At 50.6% G+C, this 20,592-nt stretch overlaps 1 protein-coding gene across 1 annotated transcript in view; it reads left to right on the top strand.

The window, feature by feature from the left end:
- The first annotated feature begins 11,221 nt into the window (after window positions 1-11,221).
- Window positions 11,222-20,592, top strand: part of DTX4 (deltex E3 ubiquitin ligase 4) — an 81,573-nt gene continuing 72,202 nt past the window's right edge. The window contains exon 1 of the mRNA XM_078671890.1: window positions 11,222-12,276. Coding sequence (XP_078528016.1) covers window positions 12,069-12,276 — 208 coding nt within the window. The 5' untranslated portion in view covers window positions 11,222-12,068. The remainder of the gene's footprint in view (window positions 12,277-20,592) is intronic.

Below are 20,592 nucleotides of genomic sequence, written 5' to 3'. Positions count from 1 at the left end.
TCGCTGTCCCGCTCCCGCCTCCCAGCTGCTCCTCCCTCTCACATCCCCTCATATGGAGGCCGCGCAGCGGCCGTGCCAAAGTCGCACCTAACGCAAGCCTGTCTGCGCCTGTCCGTGCCTGGACCGCGCCCAGCGCCAGAACCCCTGGCCCCCACGGACACCATGACCCCCGACACCGCTACGATGCCAGCACCCGCCACGCACTCAACACCGGACGATCACACACCTGCTTCCTGGCCGCCCGAGGCGCACCCACGGACCTTTCACCTGTCGGAACTGCACCTTCTCCAGTATCCGCCCGCAAAGCCGCCGACCAGGAAAGACCCCAACCACCTCAGATGCATCCTCATCAACACCCGGTCCACCTGCAAGCATGCTGTTGAACTCTAGGACATACTCGACTCAACCTCCACAGACGGCAACTTCCTATCGGAGGCCTGGCTGAACCCTGCCTCAGCACCCGACATCGCCATAGCCGTCCCGAAAGGCTACAAGATCACCCGCAGGGACGCACCAACGGAGTAGGTGGAGGAATCGCCATCGTCCACAGGAACACTCTCAGAGTCTCGACCAACACCGATGACACCCTAAACACCGCCGAACACCTGCACTTCCTGATTCACACCAACCCCAACACCACCCTCAGAGGAACCCTCATTTACAGACCCCCCCGGACCCCGACCACAGTTCAGCAACTCTATTGCCGACTTCGTCAGTACACACGCCCTCGCCTCCACGGACTACATCCTCCTCGGGGACCTGAACTTCCACCTCGAGAACAACACCGACACCAACTCCACCACCCTGATCGACAACCTAGCCAACCTCGGACTCAGACAACACGTCACAACACCCACCCACTCCTCCGGCCACACGCTGGTCCCCATCTTCTCCGCAAGCCCCCACATCTCCTTCAACCACACCACCGAACTCCACTGGACCGACCACCGCTGCATCCACTTCACCTTTAAGAAGCCCACCATGCACCACTGCACCCAACAGATGCCCCGCCACTGCTGGAGCAAAGTCACCGAAGACCAGCTAACCACCACCCTCGCCCAGAGCCCACCCGCCGACTCCACCGATCCCGACACCGCAGCCCGCAAACTCAGACAGTGGATCAATGACTGCGCCGACACCCTCGCCTCATTCAAGAAACCCTCGAACAGTCGCGCCAGCAAGAAAGTCAGCTGGTTCACTGAAGACCTCCAGGCCTCCAAGCAAACTTGCCGAAAACTGGAGAAGAACTGGCACTGTGAACGAACACTGGGCAGCTACACAACCCACAAGAACACCTCCCACAGACACCATCACCTCATCAGATCCGCCAAAAGGGCCTCCTTCAAAGACCGCTTAGACAACAACACACACAACATCAAAGAGCTCTTCAACATCGTGAAGGAACTCTCCAACCCCAGCTCCAACACCAACGACGTTCCACCTTCTCAAGACCTGTCCAACTCGCTGGCCACCTTCTTCCACCGCAAGATCGCAGACATCCACAACAGCTTCAACGCCACGACCGCCCGACAACCACTGAGACCTCCGCCCCCCACGACATCCATCCGCACCACTTGCCTGCTCTCCTAGACCAACATCAACGACAACAACACCATCAAGATCAGGAACACCATCCACTCCGGATCTCCGTCAGACCCATGCCCACACCACATCTTCAACTAAGCCAGCACAGCCATCGCACCCCATCTCCGGAAAGTCATCAACATCTCCTTCGAGACAGCAACCTTCCCGGAGAACTGGAAGCACCCCGAGATCAACGCCTTACTCAAGAAAGCCAAGGCGGACCCCAAGGACCACAAGAACTTCCGGACCATCTCCCTGCTCCCGTTCCAGGTCATCAAGAAGACCGTCAACAAACAACTGACCCACTACCTCGAGGAGAACAGCATCCTGGACCTATCCCAGTCCGGGTTCCGCAGCAACAACAGCACTGAAACTGCCCTCATCACCGCCACCGATGACATCAGGACCCTGCTAGACAACGGAGAAACAGCGGCCCTCATCCTCCTGGACCTGTCAGCCGCCTTCGACACGGTCTGCCACCAAACACTACGAACATGCCTCCAGGACGCCGGGATCCAAGAGAAGCCCCTGGACTGGACCACCTCCTTCCTCTCCAGCAGAACACAGAGCGTCCGCCTTCCCCCTTCCCCTCCGAAGCGACCGAGATCATCTGCGGTGTACCCCAGGGCTCATCCCTCAGCCCAACGCTGTTTAACATCTACATGGCACCACTCGCCCACGTCGCCCGACTAAATGACCTCAACATCATCTCCTATGCCGATGACACCCAGCTGATCCTCTCCCTCACCAAAGATCCCCACACCGCCAAAACCAACCTCCACGTAGGAATGAAGGGCGTCGCCGAATGCATGAGGAACAGCCGACTGAAGCTGAACTCGGACAAGATGGCGGTCCTCATCCTCGGATCCACCTCTTCGGCCTGGGATGACTCCTGGTTGCCGACAGCACTGGGAACAGCTCCAACCCCCACCGACAACGCATGCAACATAGGGGTCACCCTCGACTCCACTCTCTCCATGACCAAGCGGGTCAATGCCATCTCTTCCTCCTGCTTCAACACCCTCTGCATGCTCCACAGGATCTACAAGTGGATCCCCACAGAAACGAGAAGAACGGTCTCCCAGGCCCTCGTCAGCAGCAGGCTGAACTACAGAAACGCCCTCTACGCAGGAGCCTCGGCAAAACTCCTGAGACGGCTGCAACACATCCAGAACATCTACACGCCTGATACTCGACATCCCTCGCCGCAGCCACATCACACCCCACCTGAGAGGCCTGCACGGCTCCCCGTCAACAAAGGATAACCTTCAAGCTCCTCACCCACACACACAAGGCACTCTACAGCACTGGACCAGCGCACCTCAACTGACGACTCAACTTCTACACCCCTACCTGCCAGCTCCGTTATGCCGACCTCGCCCTCTCCACAGTCCCCGGCTTCCGAAGAGCGACCTCCGGTGGCAGATCGTTCTCCCACCTCACCCCCAGAACATGGAACACCCTCCCCACCCACCTATGGCAGACCCAAGATCTGCTGACCTTCAAAAAACTCCTCAAGACCTGGCTTTTCGAGCAGTAGCAGCATTCCCCCTGACCCCCCAGTGCCTTGAGACCCTCAGGGGTAAGCAGTGTGCTTTACATATGATATGATTGATTGATTGATCTACCTCTAGTGGCCCTTGAGAGCCTTTGTCTTTCTTCACTCCCTGAAGGAAGCTGACAGCAAACTGCATGAAGCATAAACCGAGCTTTAAGACTTATATACATGCCAGCATTTGGGAACAGATAAAAAGGACACTTAGGAAAAAACAATCCTAGGATTTTAATTTACGTGTTAGCTTGTATTGAAGTGAAGGAAATTGTAATCTCAAATAAGCCATTTTGGCAAAACAACCAGGTGTCTCCTGTTTGAATTTTGAGTGTTGCCATGTATGACCTTGGTATGTCTGTGTCTCTATGCAGTCATCATGGACTAACAAAGTATGTATCAAGACTGAAAGATACATCTGCTTTCTGTGAGTTCTTGCTTTGACCAGTAGCTGATCTTTTTGGCAGTGGGATCGCCTACTTCTGTTTGCATGGGATTTCATTTTCTCCTCTCTCTGTTCACTCTGGTGAACATCTTCTCTAACAACCTGATGGTGTAAACACAGCTTTTATTGTCTGCCAGAATACATGTCACAAAGATAGGGAAAAGGATGCAGAGACATAGGGCTTAGGGTCAGACATCTTGAATTAGATCATGACTCCATTCTTGATGACTTCAATAAAGTACACCTCTTGTCTTTGTATTAGTGTTTCTAAGCTTTAAGCTAACTTGGAATGTCAGCTTATGGAATGTGCTGACGGGTTCCAGGAGTCAGTTGCACCCAGCTGGCCCCAGAACGCACGTCCTGAGCCTGTCTTCTAAAAAACTTTAAGGACCTGGTCCTGGACTCCTTTGTTTACTGTCACAACAGAGTTGTCAACTAGGGTGGGACTGTAAGATACATGGTGTGGAGTCAAACTGGTGGTCCTCCATTTTAGAAAATGGGAGGTAGTACGGATGGATCCATGGTGGTGCCAAGTTGGTTACACCAATGGACAGCAGGTGGTAAGAAGAGCTCTGAATCCGCTGAAGACGGGTCTCAAAGGAGAATTGAGAAAGAAGATTGGGCCAAGACTGAGGGCCGGATTTAGATCTTGGCAGACGGGTTACTCCATCACAACAGTGACAGACATCCCGTCCATAGAAATATAAATCCCATTGGATATAATGTGATTTATATTTCGGAGGATGGGATATCCTCCACCATTGGGTTAAGTAACTCGTCTGCCAACATCTAGATCAGGCCCTAAATCCATGAGAGTGTCTTCTGGATTGGCGAGGTTTATGGGTCCAGTCAAGATGAAGAACACTCATACAACTGGATAGTTAGAAAATGGACAGATGGGCGGCTTTGTATTAAAAGAAAGGGGAGTGTGGTAATGTACGTGAAAGTGAGGACAGTTGCAAGGGTTTGATGTCGATGACTGATGAGGAACTGTTGGTCCCGAATGGACGTGAGGCGGAGAACCAAAGTCAAGCTTCGGGATTCAGTCGTTCATCAGTCAAGACTCCACGAAGAGATGGGTGATGTAGACACTGTGTCAAACACACAGTGTCTCGCAGATCGCCTAATGGGTGGGGATTTAGGGTCAGATGTTGGTAGGCTATTACCGGTCGGTAACGGCCGAAATCGGCTGTTACCGACCGGTAATAGACTTTTGAGATGTAGGTTGTATATTTACCGATTCGGTAAATAACAAATTGGTATTTACCGATTCGGTATTTACAGAATCATCATTTACCTATTCGGTATTTACCGAATCGGTAAATGAGATGTAGGAAGCACTGCAAACAGTGCTCCTGTGCTTTAAGGATTCGTTATTTACCACCAACTATTAGTTGGTGGTAAATAACGAATTCCTATGTAAATGCAAATATATGCATTTACACCTGTGCCATGTGACAGACATACATGCCCTTAGGGCATGTATGTGTGCCACATGTGCACACAAGCACTACTCAGGGGTGCAACAGGGTGTCAAAGTGACACCCTGCCACCCTTGACTTTTTACCAATTTTACCGAATCGGTATTTACCGATTCGGTAATTGACATTCATTCTTATGGGCCTCCAGGCCCATAGGAATGAATGGCAAATACCGAATCTGTAATTACCGATTCGGTAAATACCGAATCGTACTGATTCGGTATTTTTTACCGACTATTTACCTACATTGCATTTACCGATTCGGTAAAATTCGGTATTTTCGAATCGGTAAAATACAATTACCTACATCTAGCCCTTAGTGCCTTGATGGTTCCGTACAATATTCTTAAGAGTATTTACAATCTATGAATTTATAGATATGTTCCCCTAAAAATATATATAGCCAGTCTAGGAATTATTATATCTGTTTCCTTATGTGATGTTTAGATGTGATTATTCTGTTTTGTTTGTATTAGTTGCTGCGAGAAATCATTTTTGAATCTTATGCTGTAAGTTCATGAAAGGGAGATTTGTTGTGGCTTTTAATCTGACGTGGAATGTCAGCTTAAAGGATTGTTATGCATTGAGCTTTGGTGGTTCCAGGAGGAAGTTGCACCCAGCTGGCCTGCAGAAAGCACTTTGTGAGCCTGTCTTCAAATAATCTTAAAGGAACTGTTCCTAGACTCCTATGATTCCTGTCACAGAGAATCCTAAATGATTTAGTGGTCCAAACAATGTTCTAAATACAGACCAGAAGAAAATTGTTGATTTGCTTATGCATTATATAATATCATTTAAGTTGTACGTACACAGAGCACCCCTGGAATCAATGGGCCTACCGGCAGGGGCCTCATGCAGCCCTAAGGCCAGTGCTTAATTTGTAAAAATAAAAAAAAATACGTGCCAGGTCCCTCTTCAGCTGCCCCCTACATCTTCCACCACCCACTGCCGCTGCCAGCGGTGGTATCTACACAACTACTGACCATCACACTTCTACAAGTGTGAACATTGACACTTTTCTAGCCCCCAAATCAATAAGGATGGCTTGGGCAGCCGGTATTAGTCATTTTTATCATAAATTCTATTAATAAACAACTATTGTTCTGCTCATCTCTTAATTAAAGATAGAGTGCCATCATGTGATAGACTGTCATAAATGCCGGCGTTGACAAGTAAGTGTGGGAGCCGAGCAGCAGAAACCACACGCTCAAATTAAGCACTGCAAGTCAGAGGAAACCCTGGAGCAGTGTGGTAAGCATGGTTAAGAGGTATGATGGGCAGGTGAACACTTAGGGCCTTATTTTGAGTTTGTTGGTCCGAGGACTGCCAAAATCATGGTGGTGCAGTGGTGGTGGTCTGGCCACCACTGCACCAGCGGTCAGAATGCTGGATTACAACTTGGCGGTCAGACTGACATGGCACGGCCGCAAACGCCAGGGAACAGTGCTCCCTGGTGGTGGCACAATGGTCTGAGGGCCGCAATATGCTTGGTCGTGCCCTGCGGCACCATGTGCTTGGCGGTGCCCTGCGGCAGCGCCAATCATATTACACCTTTCCTCACCGCCAGCAGTCTCATGGAGGTTATTACTTCATGACACTGCTGGTGGTGAGAAAAGTAAGGGGGCCAAACAGGGCCGCATCTTGGCCCTGTGCACAGGAGTGCATGCAGAGGGGCACATATCCTGCTCCTCTGAGTGCATGCATCCCATTCCTACACGGCATGGACAGCTCAGTCCATGCCGTGCAAGAACATGCACTGACGCCCCCACAGCGGTGCAGTTTTAAGGACCACATATGAGCCTTTAAACTGCACCGCCATGGGACAGCCACACCGCCCGCCCACCAGAACCGTGATAATACTTGTAATTTGGCAGGCGGGTAGCGGCCCTGTTTGGCGTTGTGGGAGCTGGGCAGGGCCGGACTGAGAACCAAAACCGGCCCTGGCAAAGTGCTCGGCCGGCACCCTGGGGGTGCGACCGAGCTCTTTGCCGGGGCCGGTTTTTGGGCGATTTTGTTACAGAGCCGATTTTGCAAAAATGGCCCTGTAACAAAAACGGCCCCCAGGGCCCAAAACCGGCCCCCACCCTTGCGGCGCACCGGGGGATTGCCCGGTGACCGCAACGGCTAGTCCGGGCATGGAGCTGGGCTGTGGTGGCCTGTTCCCACACTGCCAAACTCGTAATCGGGCCCCTAGTGGAATGAAAAAGGAACGGAGGAGGCATTTGGTTCTTGGTAGCCCCATAACAGAGCCCAAGGGCTCGCAGGTTTATGATAGTATAAACCGTTCTGTGTGCAGGGGCGTGGTTTTCAGTGGTGCAGCAGGTGCAGTGGCTCCGGTGCCCAGAGGCCAAAGGATCATTCATCCCTGATTTTTTCTGTATTTTATCTTTCAAACTGCTGCCAGGTGGGCCAGTTCCTGTTTTTTTGCCCTAGAGCCCATGACACTCTGGCTACTCTACTGTCTGCAAATATTGCATTTAATTACCAAATTCAAAAGTTTAAAACCATTTCAAGGAGGATGTTTGAAAAGTATTTGAGTTTTTACAAAATCTGCCTCAGTGGCAGCCATTTGATGTTTTTTTTTTTAATCTTTTTTATTAGCAGATTACACATAAGTAGGTACATAATGCATTATAATAACATTTCGTACACATTTCGTGTCATGCATACAGTCGTATCCTATTAGTAGCAAACATTTTCCTTGTTTTGGTTTTGTTGTTTTGAACATCCCCCAACGTTAATGCATCCATTTGATGTTAATGAGGCAAACAAAATAGTAGCTTTACCCTGGAATACCTGGGAGTCAGATTTCTAATCTGATTAATGACAAAAATCGGCTTTGTGGGAATTATTGTAGAGAAAAACGCCCTGGGCGACAAATAAACAACAGTTTCTTGTTACATTGCAAAAAAAATACAAGTTGCTTGTTTTCTTGCACTGAAGCTGCTGGATCACCTTCCTTTACTGAATGCAAGAACAGTATGTAAAGTGGAGTCAGAGGTCGGCACTTTCAGCTCATAGGTGCAGTATATTTCAGCAAAGCCTGCCTTGTGCAATCAATTGCAGTATAAAAATGATCTCTGTGCGGCACTGTCCTTAGTATACAATCATTAAATGCTGAATGATGGAATCAAAGATTCCACAATGAAGAATCTTGGCTCTGGCTGATATAGACCTTTTGAGAAGTTAAGTGCATTACCTTATTATTTTATTTATAAAGTTTTATATAGTGCGAACATGATCCCGAAGGATATCAGAGCGCTTTACAATAGGTTGGAAGGAAGGACATAAATGCAATATCGATAACAACTAATAATAAGAAACGAGAATGCTCACATAAATACAGGACAAATTGAGTCACGGAGAGTAATACAATAAACAAGTACATAGCGGGCTGCGAAGGGGGGGCACACCATGCTGTAGTATGTTTCAAGGCACCGCCCAAAATATGATTCTCAAAGAAAGTGCTTTACCATCCCCCTTTGTGAGAAACCTGACTTTTTATGCTTATGGGTGTTGCATTAATTTTTAGATTATTGACACTGGATGTTTCAACTGATTAAGGACGGTTTTTTATGGTATTGTGTAATTAGTTGGCTGTATGAATTTCACAGAGAACGGCTGTATATGGTGTCTTTCAAATGTTTTATGAGTAGTAAATTACCTACTAATGCTAATATCTAGTGCAGAACGGAAGAAAGCTGATTTTTTATTCTTGATATGATTTTTGTACATCCTGCGGGCTGCTTGGAGTTGCTCACGGTGGAGGGTTGAGGGATCGTTCCTCCATGTTCTTTCAGCCGCTCTTAGAAGTCTTCTTTCATCGTTGATATCGGAGGAGAACCATGATCTAGAGGGAGTATTCCTATCTTTCTTTAGTTTAATGGGAGCAATTTGGTTGAGGGTAAGCGTCAGAGATCCTTTATTGTGCAGCAGACACGCGGCACACACACATTCAAACCATACACAGTATATATTGTTTGTGAATGACGCGCGTGCGTTCACGCGCGTCATTTCAAACAATAACATACACTACACACCACTCAATTAAAAAGTATGCGAATATATTCCGAGCAAACAAGATATGCAGACGATTTCATCCTAGCTAAGAGTGGTGGTGTAGGAGAGCAGTGTGAAGTTGGGAACACAAATATGGAAAAGAATATTACCCAAACACATTTTAGACATCTTAGAAAATGTTAAAGTACTGGAAAGTGGGAACTGGAGTTGGTCTCTTTTTGGCAGCTGGGTTTGGAGCCTTGAAAAGGTGATTTATTTCATTGTGATCTTGATCTCTTACTGTGTTCTTGTTCAATGCCTTCCCTTCTGTTGTTCTTATTGCACCACCCTTCTCACACCTACGAGGAAAATATTGATTCATAAAACCAATGATGCCATTGTGGTCCAGAAAGAAATAGATGACCTCATGCAGATAGATGAGGGCATTTTCAATATTTCTTTCCTCCTTACGGTCTCCCTTCCTGATGCTGACAATATGGAGTGCTCCTAAGAAGATTACTTATGACTTTTGTTTTATTGATGTATATGCTTTTTGTTATTACTAGGAAATGTTTAGCTCATGCTAAAAGGAGGATCTGTTAGAAAAGGAAAAGTTGTGTTTGCGCATTGTTCTATGTATGTTAGCAATTGCAGCGCCATTTTGAGTTATAATCAAAACTTATCCCTAGTTATTTCTGAGAAAAGGCCTCTGTTACGTTTCCCTTCCCTGAGGTTGGGTTTTGCTTCACTAATGAATAGACGGTTCTTATTAGCGCATACCGAGGCCTTTTCCCACTTGTCTAGTGGTGGCATGGGCAGAACGACCTTGAGTAGTAGATAGTGTGTGCCCGGCCTCAGAATCAAAACGTATCTTCTGTACTCCTTTGTTCAGCTGCATCTGTCTGGAAAATTCCATTGTTGGTGTGCCTTTATTGGTTCTGAAATGTACATAATGTACCTCTATGCTTGCTGATGTCAGTCCCTCTGCAGCACTCCTAAGCGACTAGGCAGACTCGACTCCGCTCGAGTGTACCTGAATAAATAGATATTGGTTTGTATTCTCTACTGTCTGACCGACTCTTCATTTGGTATGGAAGGCTGAGAGGTGGGGTTGTGTGACCCAGGTGACCCTGATCAGGTCATTTCCTTCACCTTTTGAAACCTTCTCCCAGCCAGGATATAAATGACAAAAGATGTTAGTGAGGCCCCATTACCTTTACGGTATCAAATGTCCTCAACTAACACGACCAGAATATGGAACTCATTACCTCTGGACCCAAGCACCACCTCCTTCGTGGTGATCTTCAAAACAAACTGAAAGCCCTTCTCCTTCAAAGACATTTTAGCTAAAGGCACTGTAGCTAAACCCATGCATTGGGAACATGCTCTCTCACCTCTTTGGGTTAGAACCACACTACCTCCATTTCATTAGAAATTGCACCAGTTGCCAAGTTATTTATTGATGTAACTACATCTACCTGCGTCTCGAACAGTTGTAGATATGTGCCTTCTGTAACAAATGTACTATTTTCTAAAGATTGATTTTTTATTTTAAAAAAAAAATGTCCTTATGTTACATTAGGACAATATTGTTTTTAATGTAACGATTTTTGTTATCCGTTGTAAACCACTCCAGCACCTTTGGGGAAATGCGTAAAGAAAGACAGAAACAAAAAATAAATGAATAAATATTTGGCCGTGCAATGTCTGGCTGCACATTAAAGCGTTGTATGTGTCTATAGGTGGCATTTGATCCAACAGGTATGCCTCTTCTCTGGCAATACTTCAATCATCCGGCAGGTGCCGCCGCCGCATTACTTTTCGCCTTCGGCGTGTATTTGCGGGAGCAGGGGCTGCGTTTGCCCCTCTCCTGCCCGGTGCGGCCCCGGAGGAGGTGAAACCCAGCAGGTGCCCCCCGAGCTGCCCTCCGACGCCGCCTCAGGTTCCTAATCCGAGGCGGCCTGGGAAGCGTTTGAATGCATTCTGGATTACACTGCATGTTTTGTAAAAGGAAAGCCCGGCAAATAATGAAAAAAAATGCACAAAGCCTGAAGGGGGCGGGCGCACAGGGGCGGGGGGCGGAGTGCACACATGAGGGGGGGGGGGGATGGGGTCGTGAAAACTGGAGCATGAAATCCCGTCTGGACCGATGCACTGAGGTGCGTGAGGAGCGGCGGGGGGAGGGAGGAGGGTGCAACTGGTTGTAAACACCCCCCACACGCACACACACTGGGAGGACCCCCCCCCACACACACACACAGACTGGGAGGAAAGAGCCTCAGACACACAAAAGAGAAAGAAAGAAGCCCAAGGGGTGGGGGCTGAGTCACTCCCCCTCCACAGCCCAGCAATCAGGGCACGGATTGCAACACACCCCGGGCAGGAGGGGCACACCCAGGCATTGAAACTGGAGACGGGGAGGCAGGGACGGCGCCCAGAAGCAGGAAGGAGAGAGAGAGAGGAGCTGCAACAACAACAGAGCAGAGGAGGCTTCAGGGAGCGACCTGTGGGATCGAGGGAATCCAGGGAATCCTGCCAGCCCCTGCCTGGCACCGTGGGCAGGATCCGGGCACGAGTGCCTCTGGCCTGTGTCCGAGCACACCCCATCACCTGTGACCCCATCAGAGGATCGCGTTGTTGCTGTTGCACGGGACGCACAGCGCCCACTAAATCGCCTCCGGGCGCCTCCGAGTCCGCAGGATGCCCCTGGGCACCCGGTGCACGTGCTGCTGAGCATCGCGGGCAGTAATGGGGCTCCCAGGGCACACGGAGCGCTACATCGGGACCTAGGCGCTGTGTCGGAGCGCTACATCTGGACCACGGGCTGTGTCGGAGCGCTACATCTGGGTCTAGGCGCTGTGTCGGAGCGCTACATTAGGCGCTGGGAACCACAAGCAGGACACCGCTGGTGAACATGAGCCCCTCCGGCTGATCGCCGGTGCCCACCTCCCCGCTACTGCCCCCTCACCCGCCCCCCCTGGAGCCCCTCGACCCCCCCACCGGCCGCAGGATGCTGCTGGCCTCGGCCGTGGTGGTCTGGGAGTGGCTGAACGAGCACGGCCGCTGGAGGCCCTACAGCCCGGCCGTCAGCCTGCACATCGAGGCGGTGATCCGGGCCAGCCCCCGCGGGGGCAGCGTGGCCCTGGGCCAGGCCGACCCCCGGCTGGCCCCCTACATCCTGGACCTGCAGTCCATGCACCAGTTCCGGCAGGATACAGGTGAGTCCATCAGAGCACCCCCCCCCCCCCCGGGGGCTGGCACAGGAGGGAGGGGGGGGGGGGTGTTAGCCAATACCTTTGTATCCAGCGCACACCTCATTTCTGCCCTTTCTAGGCGCTTTAAGTAACAGGTGTTACTGATGCCCAGTTTACTGGTGCTCAGTTTGCCAACCTCTGCAGGGTGGGGGGCTGGTTCAGACTGTTTGGGGTTCAAACCTGTGGCCTGCTGAACAACATTTACGTCAGCAGCCGGCACTTAACACTCTGAGCATGCTCCCAGACACTCGGGGTGGTAAGGTGGGAATGCGGTTTACCCCATCTCCGAATTCAAGCAGTAAGAGGACGGGGAGCCCGGAAAGAGCACAGGGGCCTCTCCCCCCTCACATGCAGGGTAGAAGGATACTTGGTGACCGGACGGTGTTAGCCACCTTTGTTTGTTTTCTCTCCCTCCCCTGCACTGTTTACCTATTTTTCATGTTGTATTTTTGTTATCTCTGTTTGCTTCCTTACCGCCTTCCTACGATGTAAAGCAATTTTCTTCTGTCTCTACTGTGTGTATGTAAAGTGCTCTGATACCCACGGGTCAAGCTAGAGCTATATAAAACTGTTAAATAAATAGCAAGTGCCTTGAAGATTTGGAATCCTTACTAAGGCGCCTGAGGGCAGGTGAGCTGAGGGCGCCTCTCCCCCTTGCACGTCTGAGGGTTAGAGAGGGACCCCTGTACTTTGTATGTGTGGGGGGAGTGCATGGTTAAGACCACTAGGTTTTGTGTACTCGCTGCTTCTGTACTCCAAGGGTAGGAGTAAAGCGCCTCGCTGCCCGACGGGTGAAGTTCTCGAAAAAGCGTAAGTATCGATGAAAACTAGCTCATTAGTGGAAGCTAGTTGTCCATGCCTTGGAAAAAAAAACCTTTTGTTTTTTATGAAGATCCTCACCCACCAACCTAGTTGGTGGCATTCTTTATTATCGGCTCCCACCCAAGGCGCCAAGTGCACCCTGGGTGTGCTACGGCGTCTGGAGATGGTTTTGTGCTGTGAGAGTAAAGTGGTGTGAATTAAAAGCTGTCCAATGGGTCCCGTATGACTAAAGCATTTTAATGTTGGTCCTTGGCAGTATTAAAACAAGTCGGATATATGAGAAGGTGCAATTATGTCTCCAATATCCTGTAAAAAAAATGAGGTCTACATGTTTCAGCCAGACTACTATGTATGCTGGCTTCATCAGGACCTGTGAGTGCGGTGAATTGGTGAAGGCCAGGTGTGGTTTGCTTCACCATAAGTGTTGTCGCACACGCTAAGAGGTGCGTTTAATGTGGGAGGACTTGCTCCTCTATTTGCTCAAAATGATGGGATTTTCATAGTGCCAACATGAATCCCAGGAGGGGGTTGGACCTGTAGTCACACATTCGTCAAGATCACTGGCTCGCTCGTACCTGCCACGGCCTGCTACCGGGATTCCGTCGGTTCTTTAGAAAGCGTCTGCTGTTTAGTGGGGGACACAATGTGTCCTCTGGGGCGAGTGTTCTTGACAAACACCCATAGGCGTACTGTTTCAGTTTATTTTATTTTGCAGAGTTACTTAAAACCAATGCAATGTGTGCGTAAAATAGAACCATGTATTACATATGAATTCACAATAATAAACTTTCAGCATAATTAAAATAAAACACTTCTGTTGCATTCAAGTTTAAAAGATACAGATTTAAACATGTGAGAGCAGCCAGTATAAGTTGACCGGTCATTACTGCGATTGTGGTTCCTCCTGTAAAATCCAGAGTCTCCTTTGCCCCAAAACAGCTTTAGTGGCAGTCTGGCATTTTTGCTCTGGCTGCTTCAAGAAATCTGACTAGTCTGGTGTTCAATCGAGGTGATGCTGGGTTGAAGCAAGCCAAAACTGCTTGTCTCCTTGTCCGAATTCCTCTTTGGTTAAAGGCGATTTTTAGCAGTTGCCTCCTTTCTTGAAGCATCTCAGTGCATGAGCAAATAGTGTAGATGATGTCGCCCTGGCCGTTTTTGCACCAACTGCAAACTGTAAAAGTCTGCGCCCATTACCATGGTGGAAGATGCTGCGTACATGGTATCACTCCAAGTCGTAGCTTTAGGAATTTTAATTTCTGTGCTTTTGGGTAGCTCAGGTTAAAATATTGTTGCAGGCTAGAGTCTTGTAAGAATTCAGAGTCATCCAGGCACGCGCTCTGGATGAAAAAGCTGCTTTATCCTCCACCAGTGACTGTTTTTTCAACAACTTCCAGACTAGTTTCTTTATAGTTAAGTGATGGCACTGTGCAGTCCAAAGGGTTGATAAACCTGTATTTGCCGGTGCCTCCTGAAGATACAGTCTTGCCATAGTAGGTAGTTTAATGAGTTAGGGATTGATGTTCTGATTTTATTCCAATAGTTGATGTATGCTCCATATCTGGCCCAGGTTTGCTTTAACAGGCCAAACTCCAGTCTAAGTTGCGCCGGGAGGTGTAGTTCGGGAGTCTAAACATAGTTCTGTATTCTTTTTACCAGTGTTGTATCCAAAAGATTCGTATCTCTTCCTCGCAGAGCTTCGCTACCATAGGTGATTGTAGGTAGAATTTTAGCCCGTGCTACTGTTAGAAGAGGGCTCAGCGTGGGACCCAGGAGTTTGGCACATAAACTTTTCTTGGTTATGCAAGTATCATCCCTTTCCTTTTGATCTCTTGTTGCCGGGTAAATGATCCTTCCTTGTCAAAGTAGACACCTAGATACTTATAGTACTCCGCTGAATCAATATGTGTGCCGCCCATGTGCCACAGGTACCTCTTTTTCCGTTTGCTGTTGATTGTCATGGTCCTGGTTTTGTTTAAGTTTGTCAGGCTGTTTTCTTCTGCATAGACCTGCAGTCCATTAAGAAAATGTTGCAAGCCAACTACCGTATGGCTTAGCAGGACTACGTTGTCTGCGTAAAGTAAGTTGGACAAGGTGGTGCCCCCCAGTCTGAACGCGTGGGAGTTGCATGTGTTGAGTGTCTGTGGTAAGTCTGCCATGAATAAGTTAAATAAAATAGGTGCCAACACGCAGCCATGTTTAAGTCCTTTCGTTGTTTTAATTTTTCTTGAGAGATGAGTCTCTGATCCTAATTTTACCTGTACCCAGGTATCGGTATGTTAAAGCATAAAGATAAATAAAAAAGACATGCAGCTGTGTTGTCCTCAATTTTGTTGTGTCCATTATCAGAGAGAGTGCCAGGATGTTAGAAATCGTTCCAGAGTTTTTTTCGGAATCCTGTCTGATTTAGCGGGATTTTATCATTATTTTCTGCCCAGGTTGTTAATTCGTCTAGCAGTGTTCCCACAAAATATTTGGCCTCATTATCAATCAGTGCAACTAACCGATAATTGGCTGGCAAGGCCTTGCTGCCATTTTTGTGGATCGGAATGATGGTTGATCCTCTCCATGAGTCTGGAATGGTGCCCAGTCTTCTTGCGTCCAGAAATAATGGGAGGAGTATTTTTGCCCATTTTTCCGGCCTTAATTTAAAGACTGCAGGCGGGATGCCATTCGGGCCCAGCGCTCCATCCTTTCTTCCCTTCCGGATCTGTTTCTTGATTGTTAGATGCTCCGTGTCCTTTGACCTCCTGATGATGGTTTAAAACAGGAGACTTGGATGAGTCCCTCAACATTGAACGGATAGCAGCGGAGCAGTCAGGGAAATTGTTGATGCCTCCTTCCCTACTTCCGGTGTTGGTATCATATCCAGCCGAGTCTGCTCTGCTCCGGTTTGGGCAAGCTATTGCTTTGACTGTTAAAGTGGGAGATTAAGTAACTTGCCCAGGTTTCCTCCAAAATGTGGGAATTAAGTCCCCCATGATGTCGGGGAATAATTGTGTTTACTGATTTCCAGAAGCGATCGCTGGCGTTATGCTTTAGGTTGTACGTGAGTTTTGCCCAGAAGTCCTGTTCGTAGTTATTGTTGATGTTCCATTTCAGCTCCTTTAGTTGAGTTCTTTGTTGTCGAGGATGAGAGGAGTATATCATGGATCGTGCCCGCAGAGATCTTATGGAGCCTTTTATCAATCTCTTATGGACTTTTAGTTGGACTTTTTTGGCCTTGGTTGTCTTTTTCTCTTGTGCAGGCACTGGAGAATTCCTCGTTTCAATATATATATATATATATATATATATATATATATATATATATATATATATATATATATATACACACCATAGGCTTACTGAGGGACGGCGCCTGTACTTTGAGAGCAGAACCCTTGTGGAAACTGCAGTCTAGTAAGGGGCTGCACCTGTGGTGGTGTCTGCAGTGGTTGCGGGGACAGGTGGTGCTAGCAGTGGCCGCACCAGCAGTGTGTATGGCAAAAGGGGTGGCATTGACTGGTGGTGCCAGCAGTGGTCGCGGAGACAGGTGGTGCTAGCAGTGGCCGCACCAGTAGTGTGTATGGCAAAAGGGGTGGCATCGACTGGTGGTGCCAGCAGTGGTCGCGGAGACAGGTGGTGCTAGCAGTGTGTATGCCAGAAGTGGTATGTGTGGCAGGTGTTGCCAGAAATGGTGTCTGGGACTGATGGTGGCAGCAGTGGTCGCACCAGCAGTGTGTAATCCAGAAGTGGTGGGAGTGCCCGGTGGTGCCAGACATGGTGGTAGGGATAGGTGGTAACAGCAGTGGTTGCGGGGACAGGTGGTGCTAGCAGTGGCCGCACCAGCAGTGTGTATGGCAAAAGGGGTGGCATCGACTGGTGGTGCCAGCAGTGGTCGCGGAGACAGGTGGTGCTAGCAGTGTGTATGCCAGAAGTGGTATGTGTGGCAGGTGTTGCCAGAAATGGTGTCTGGGACTGATGGAGGCAGCAGTGGTCGCACCAGCAGTGTGTAATCCAGAAGTGGTTGGATTGCCCGGTGGTGCCAGACATGGTGGTAGGGATAGGTGGTAACAGCAGTGGTCGCAGGGACAGGTGGTGCTAGCAGTGGCCGCACCAGCAGTGTGTATGGCAAAAGGGGTGGCATCGACTGGTGGTGCCAGCAGTGGTCGCGGAGACAGGTGGTGCTAGCAGTGTGTATGCCAGAAGTGCTATGTGTGGCAGGTGTTGCCAGAAATGGTGTCTGGGACTGATGGTGGCAGCAGTGGTCGCACCAGCAGTGTGTAATCCAGAAGTGGTGGGAGTGCCCGGTGGTGCCAGACATGGTGGTAGGGATAGGTGGTAACAGCAGTGGTCGCAGGGACAGGTGGTGCTAGCAGTGGCCGCACCAGTAGTGTGTATGGCAAAAGGGGTGGCATCGACTGGTGGTGCCAGAAGTGGTCGCGGAGACAGGTGGTGCTAGCAGTGTGTATGCCAGAAGTGGTATGTGTGGCAGGTGTTGCCAGAAATGGTGTCTGGGACTGATGGTGGCAGCAGTGGTCGCACCAGCAGTGTGTAATCCAGAAGTGGTGGGAGTGCCCGGTGGTGCCAGACATGGTGGTAGGGATAGGTGGTAACAGCAGTGGTCGCAGGGACAGGTGGTGCTAGCAGTGGCCGCACCAGTAGTGTGTATGGCAAAAGGGGTGGCATCGACTGGTGGTGCCAGCAGTGGTCGCGGAGACAGGTGGTGCTAGCAGTGTGTATGCCAGAAGTGGTATGTGTGGCAGGTGTTGCCAGAAATGGTGTCTGGGACTGATGGTGGCAGCAGTGGTCGCACCAGCAGTGTGTAATCCAGAAGTGGTGGGAGTGCCCGGTGGTGCCAGACATGGTGGTAGGGATAGGTGGTAACAGCAGTGGTTGCGGGGACAGGTGGTGCTAGCAGTGGCCGCACCAGCAGTGTGTATGGCAAAAGGGGTGGCATCGACTGGTGGTGCCAGCAGTGGTCGCGGAGACAGGTGGTGCTAGCAGTGTGTATGCCAGAAGTGGTATGTGTGGCAGGTGTTGCCAGAAATGGTGTCTGGGACTGATGGTGGCAGCAGTGGTCGCACCAGCAGTGTGTAATCCAGAAGTGGTTGGATTGCCCGGTGGTGCCAGACATGGTGGTAGGGATAGGTGGTAACAGCAGTGGTCGCAGGGACAGGTGGTGCTAGCAGTGGCCGCACCAGCAGTGTGTATGGCAAAAGGGGTGGCATCGACTGGTGGTGCCAGCAGTGGTCGCGGAGACAGGTGGTGCTAGCAGTGTGTATGCCAGAAGTGGTATGTGTGGCAGGTGTTGCCAGAAATGGTGTCTGGGACTGATGGTGGCAGCAGTGGTCGCACCAGCAGTGTGTAATCCAGAAGTGGTGGGAGTGCCCGGTGGTGCCAGACATGGTGGTAGGGATAGGTGGTAACAGCAGTGGTCGCAGGGACAGGTGGTGCTAGCAGTGGCCGCACCAGTAGTGTGTATGGCAAAAGGGGTGGCATCGACTGGTGGTGCCAGCAGTGGTCGCGGAGACATGTGGTGCTAGCAGTGTGTATGCCAGAAGTGCTATGTGTGGCAGGTGTTGCCAGAAATGGTGTCTGGGACTGATGGTGGCAGCAGTGGTCGCACCAGCAGTGTGTAATCCAGAAGTGGTGGGAGTGCCCGGTGGTGCCAGACATGGTGGTAGGGATAGGTGGTAACAGCAGTGGTCGCAGGGACAGGTGGTGCTAGCAGTGGCCGCACCAGTAGTGTGTATGGCAAAAGGGGTGGCATCGACTGGTGGTGCCAGCAGTGGTCGCGGAGACAGGTGGTGCTAGCAGTGTGTATGCCAGAAGTGCTATGTGTGGCAGGTGTTGCCAGAAATGGTGTCTGGGACTGATGGTGGCAGCAGTGGTCGCACCAGCAGTGTGTAATCCAGAAGTGGTGGGAGTGCCCGGTGGTGCCAGACATGGTGGTAGGGATAGGTGGTAACAGCAGTGGTCGCAGGGACAGGTGGTGCTAGCAGTGGCCGCACCAGTAGTGTGTATGGCAAAAGGGGTGGCATCGACTGATGGTGCCAGCAGTGGTCGCGGAGACAGGTGGTGCGTGTGGCAGGTGTTGCCAGAAATGGTGTCTGGGACTGATGGTGGCAGCAGTGGTCGCACCAGCAGTGTGTAATCCAGAAGTGGTTGGAGTGCCCGGTGGTGCCAGACATGGTGGTAGGGATAGGTGGTAACAGCAGTGGTCGCAGGGACAGGTGGTGCTAGCAGTGGCCGCACCAGCAGTGTGTATGGCAAAAGGGGTGGCATCGACTGGTGGTGCCAGCAGTGGTCGCGGAGACAGGTGGTGCTAGCAGTGTGTATGCCAGAAGTGGTATGTGTGGCAGGTGTTGCCAGAAATGGTGTCTGGGACTGATGGTGGCAGCAGTGGTCGCACCAGCAGTGTGTAATCCAGAAGTGGTGGGAGTGCCCGGTGGTGCCAGACATGGTGGTAGGGATAGGTGGTAACAGCAGTGGTCGCAGGGACAGGTGGTGCTAGCAGTGGCCGCACCCGTAGTGTGTATGGCAAAAGGGGTGGCATCGACTGGTGGTGCCAGAAGTGGTCGCGGAGACAGGTGGTGCTAGCAGTGTGTATGCCAGAAGTGGTATGTGTGGCAGGTGTTGCCAGAAATGGTGTCTGGGACTGATGGTGGCAGCAGTGGTCGCACCAGCAGTGTGTAATCCAGAAGTGGTGGGAGTGCCCGGTGGTGCCAGACATGGTGGTAGGGATAGGTGGTAACAGCAGTGGTCGCAGGGACAGGTGGTGCTAGCAGTGGCCGCACCAGTAGTGTGTATGGCAAAAGGGGTGGCATCGACTGGTGGTGCCAGCAGTGGTCGCGGAGACAGGTGGTGCTAGCAGTGTGTATGCCAGAAGTGCTATGTGTGGCAGGTGTTGCCAGAAATGGTGTCTGGGACTGATGGTGGCAGCAGTGGTCGCACCAGCAGTGTGTAATCCAGAAGTGGTGGGAGTGCCCGGTGGTGCCAGACATGGTGGTAGGGATAGGTGGTAACAGCAGTGGTCGCAGGGACAGGTGGTGCTAGCAGTGGCCGCACCAGTAGTGTGTATGGCAAAAGGGGTGGCATCGACTGATGGTGCCAGCAGTGGTCGCGGAGACAGGTGGTGCGTGTGGCAGGTGTTGCCAGAAATGGTGTCTGGGACTGATGGTGGCAGCAGTGGTCGCACCAGCAGTGTGTAATCCATAAGTGGTGGGAGTGCCCGGTGGTGCCAGACATGGTGGTAGGGATAGGTGGTAACAGCAGTGGTTGCAGGGACAGGTGGTGCTAGCAGTGGTCGCAACAACAGTGGGCATGCCAGAAGTGGCGGCAGGGACAGGTGGTGCCAGAAATGGTGGCAGGGACAGGTGGTGCTAGCAGTGGTCGCAGGGACAGGTGGTGCTAGCAGTGGTCGCAGGGACAGGTCGGTGCGAGACGTCGTTGCACAAGCCTGGTGCGGCTCAAAGT

This window comes from Lissotriton helveticus, chromosome 1_2 (genome assembly GCF_964261635.1).
Source record: "Lissotriton helveticus chromosome 1_2, aLisHel1.1, whole genome shotgun sequence".
Lineage (NCBI taxonomy): Eukaryota > Metazoa > Chordata > Amphibia > Caudata > Salamandridae > Lissotriton > Lissotriton helveticus.
Note: the sequence above shows the minus strand (reverse complement) of the source record. Positions and strands in the feature narration are given on the sequence as shown.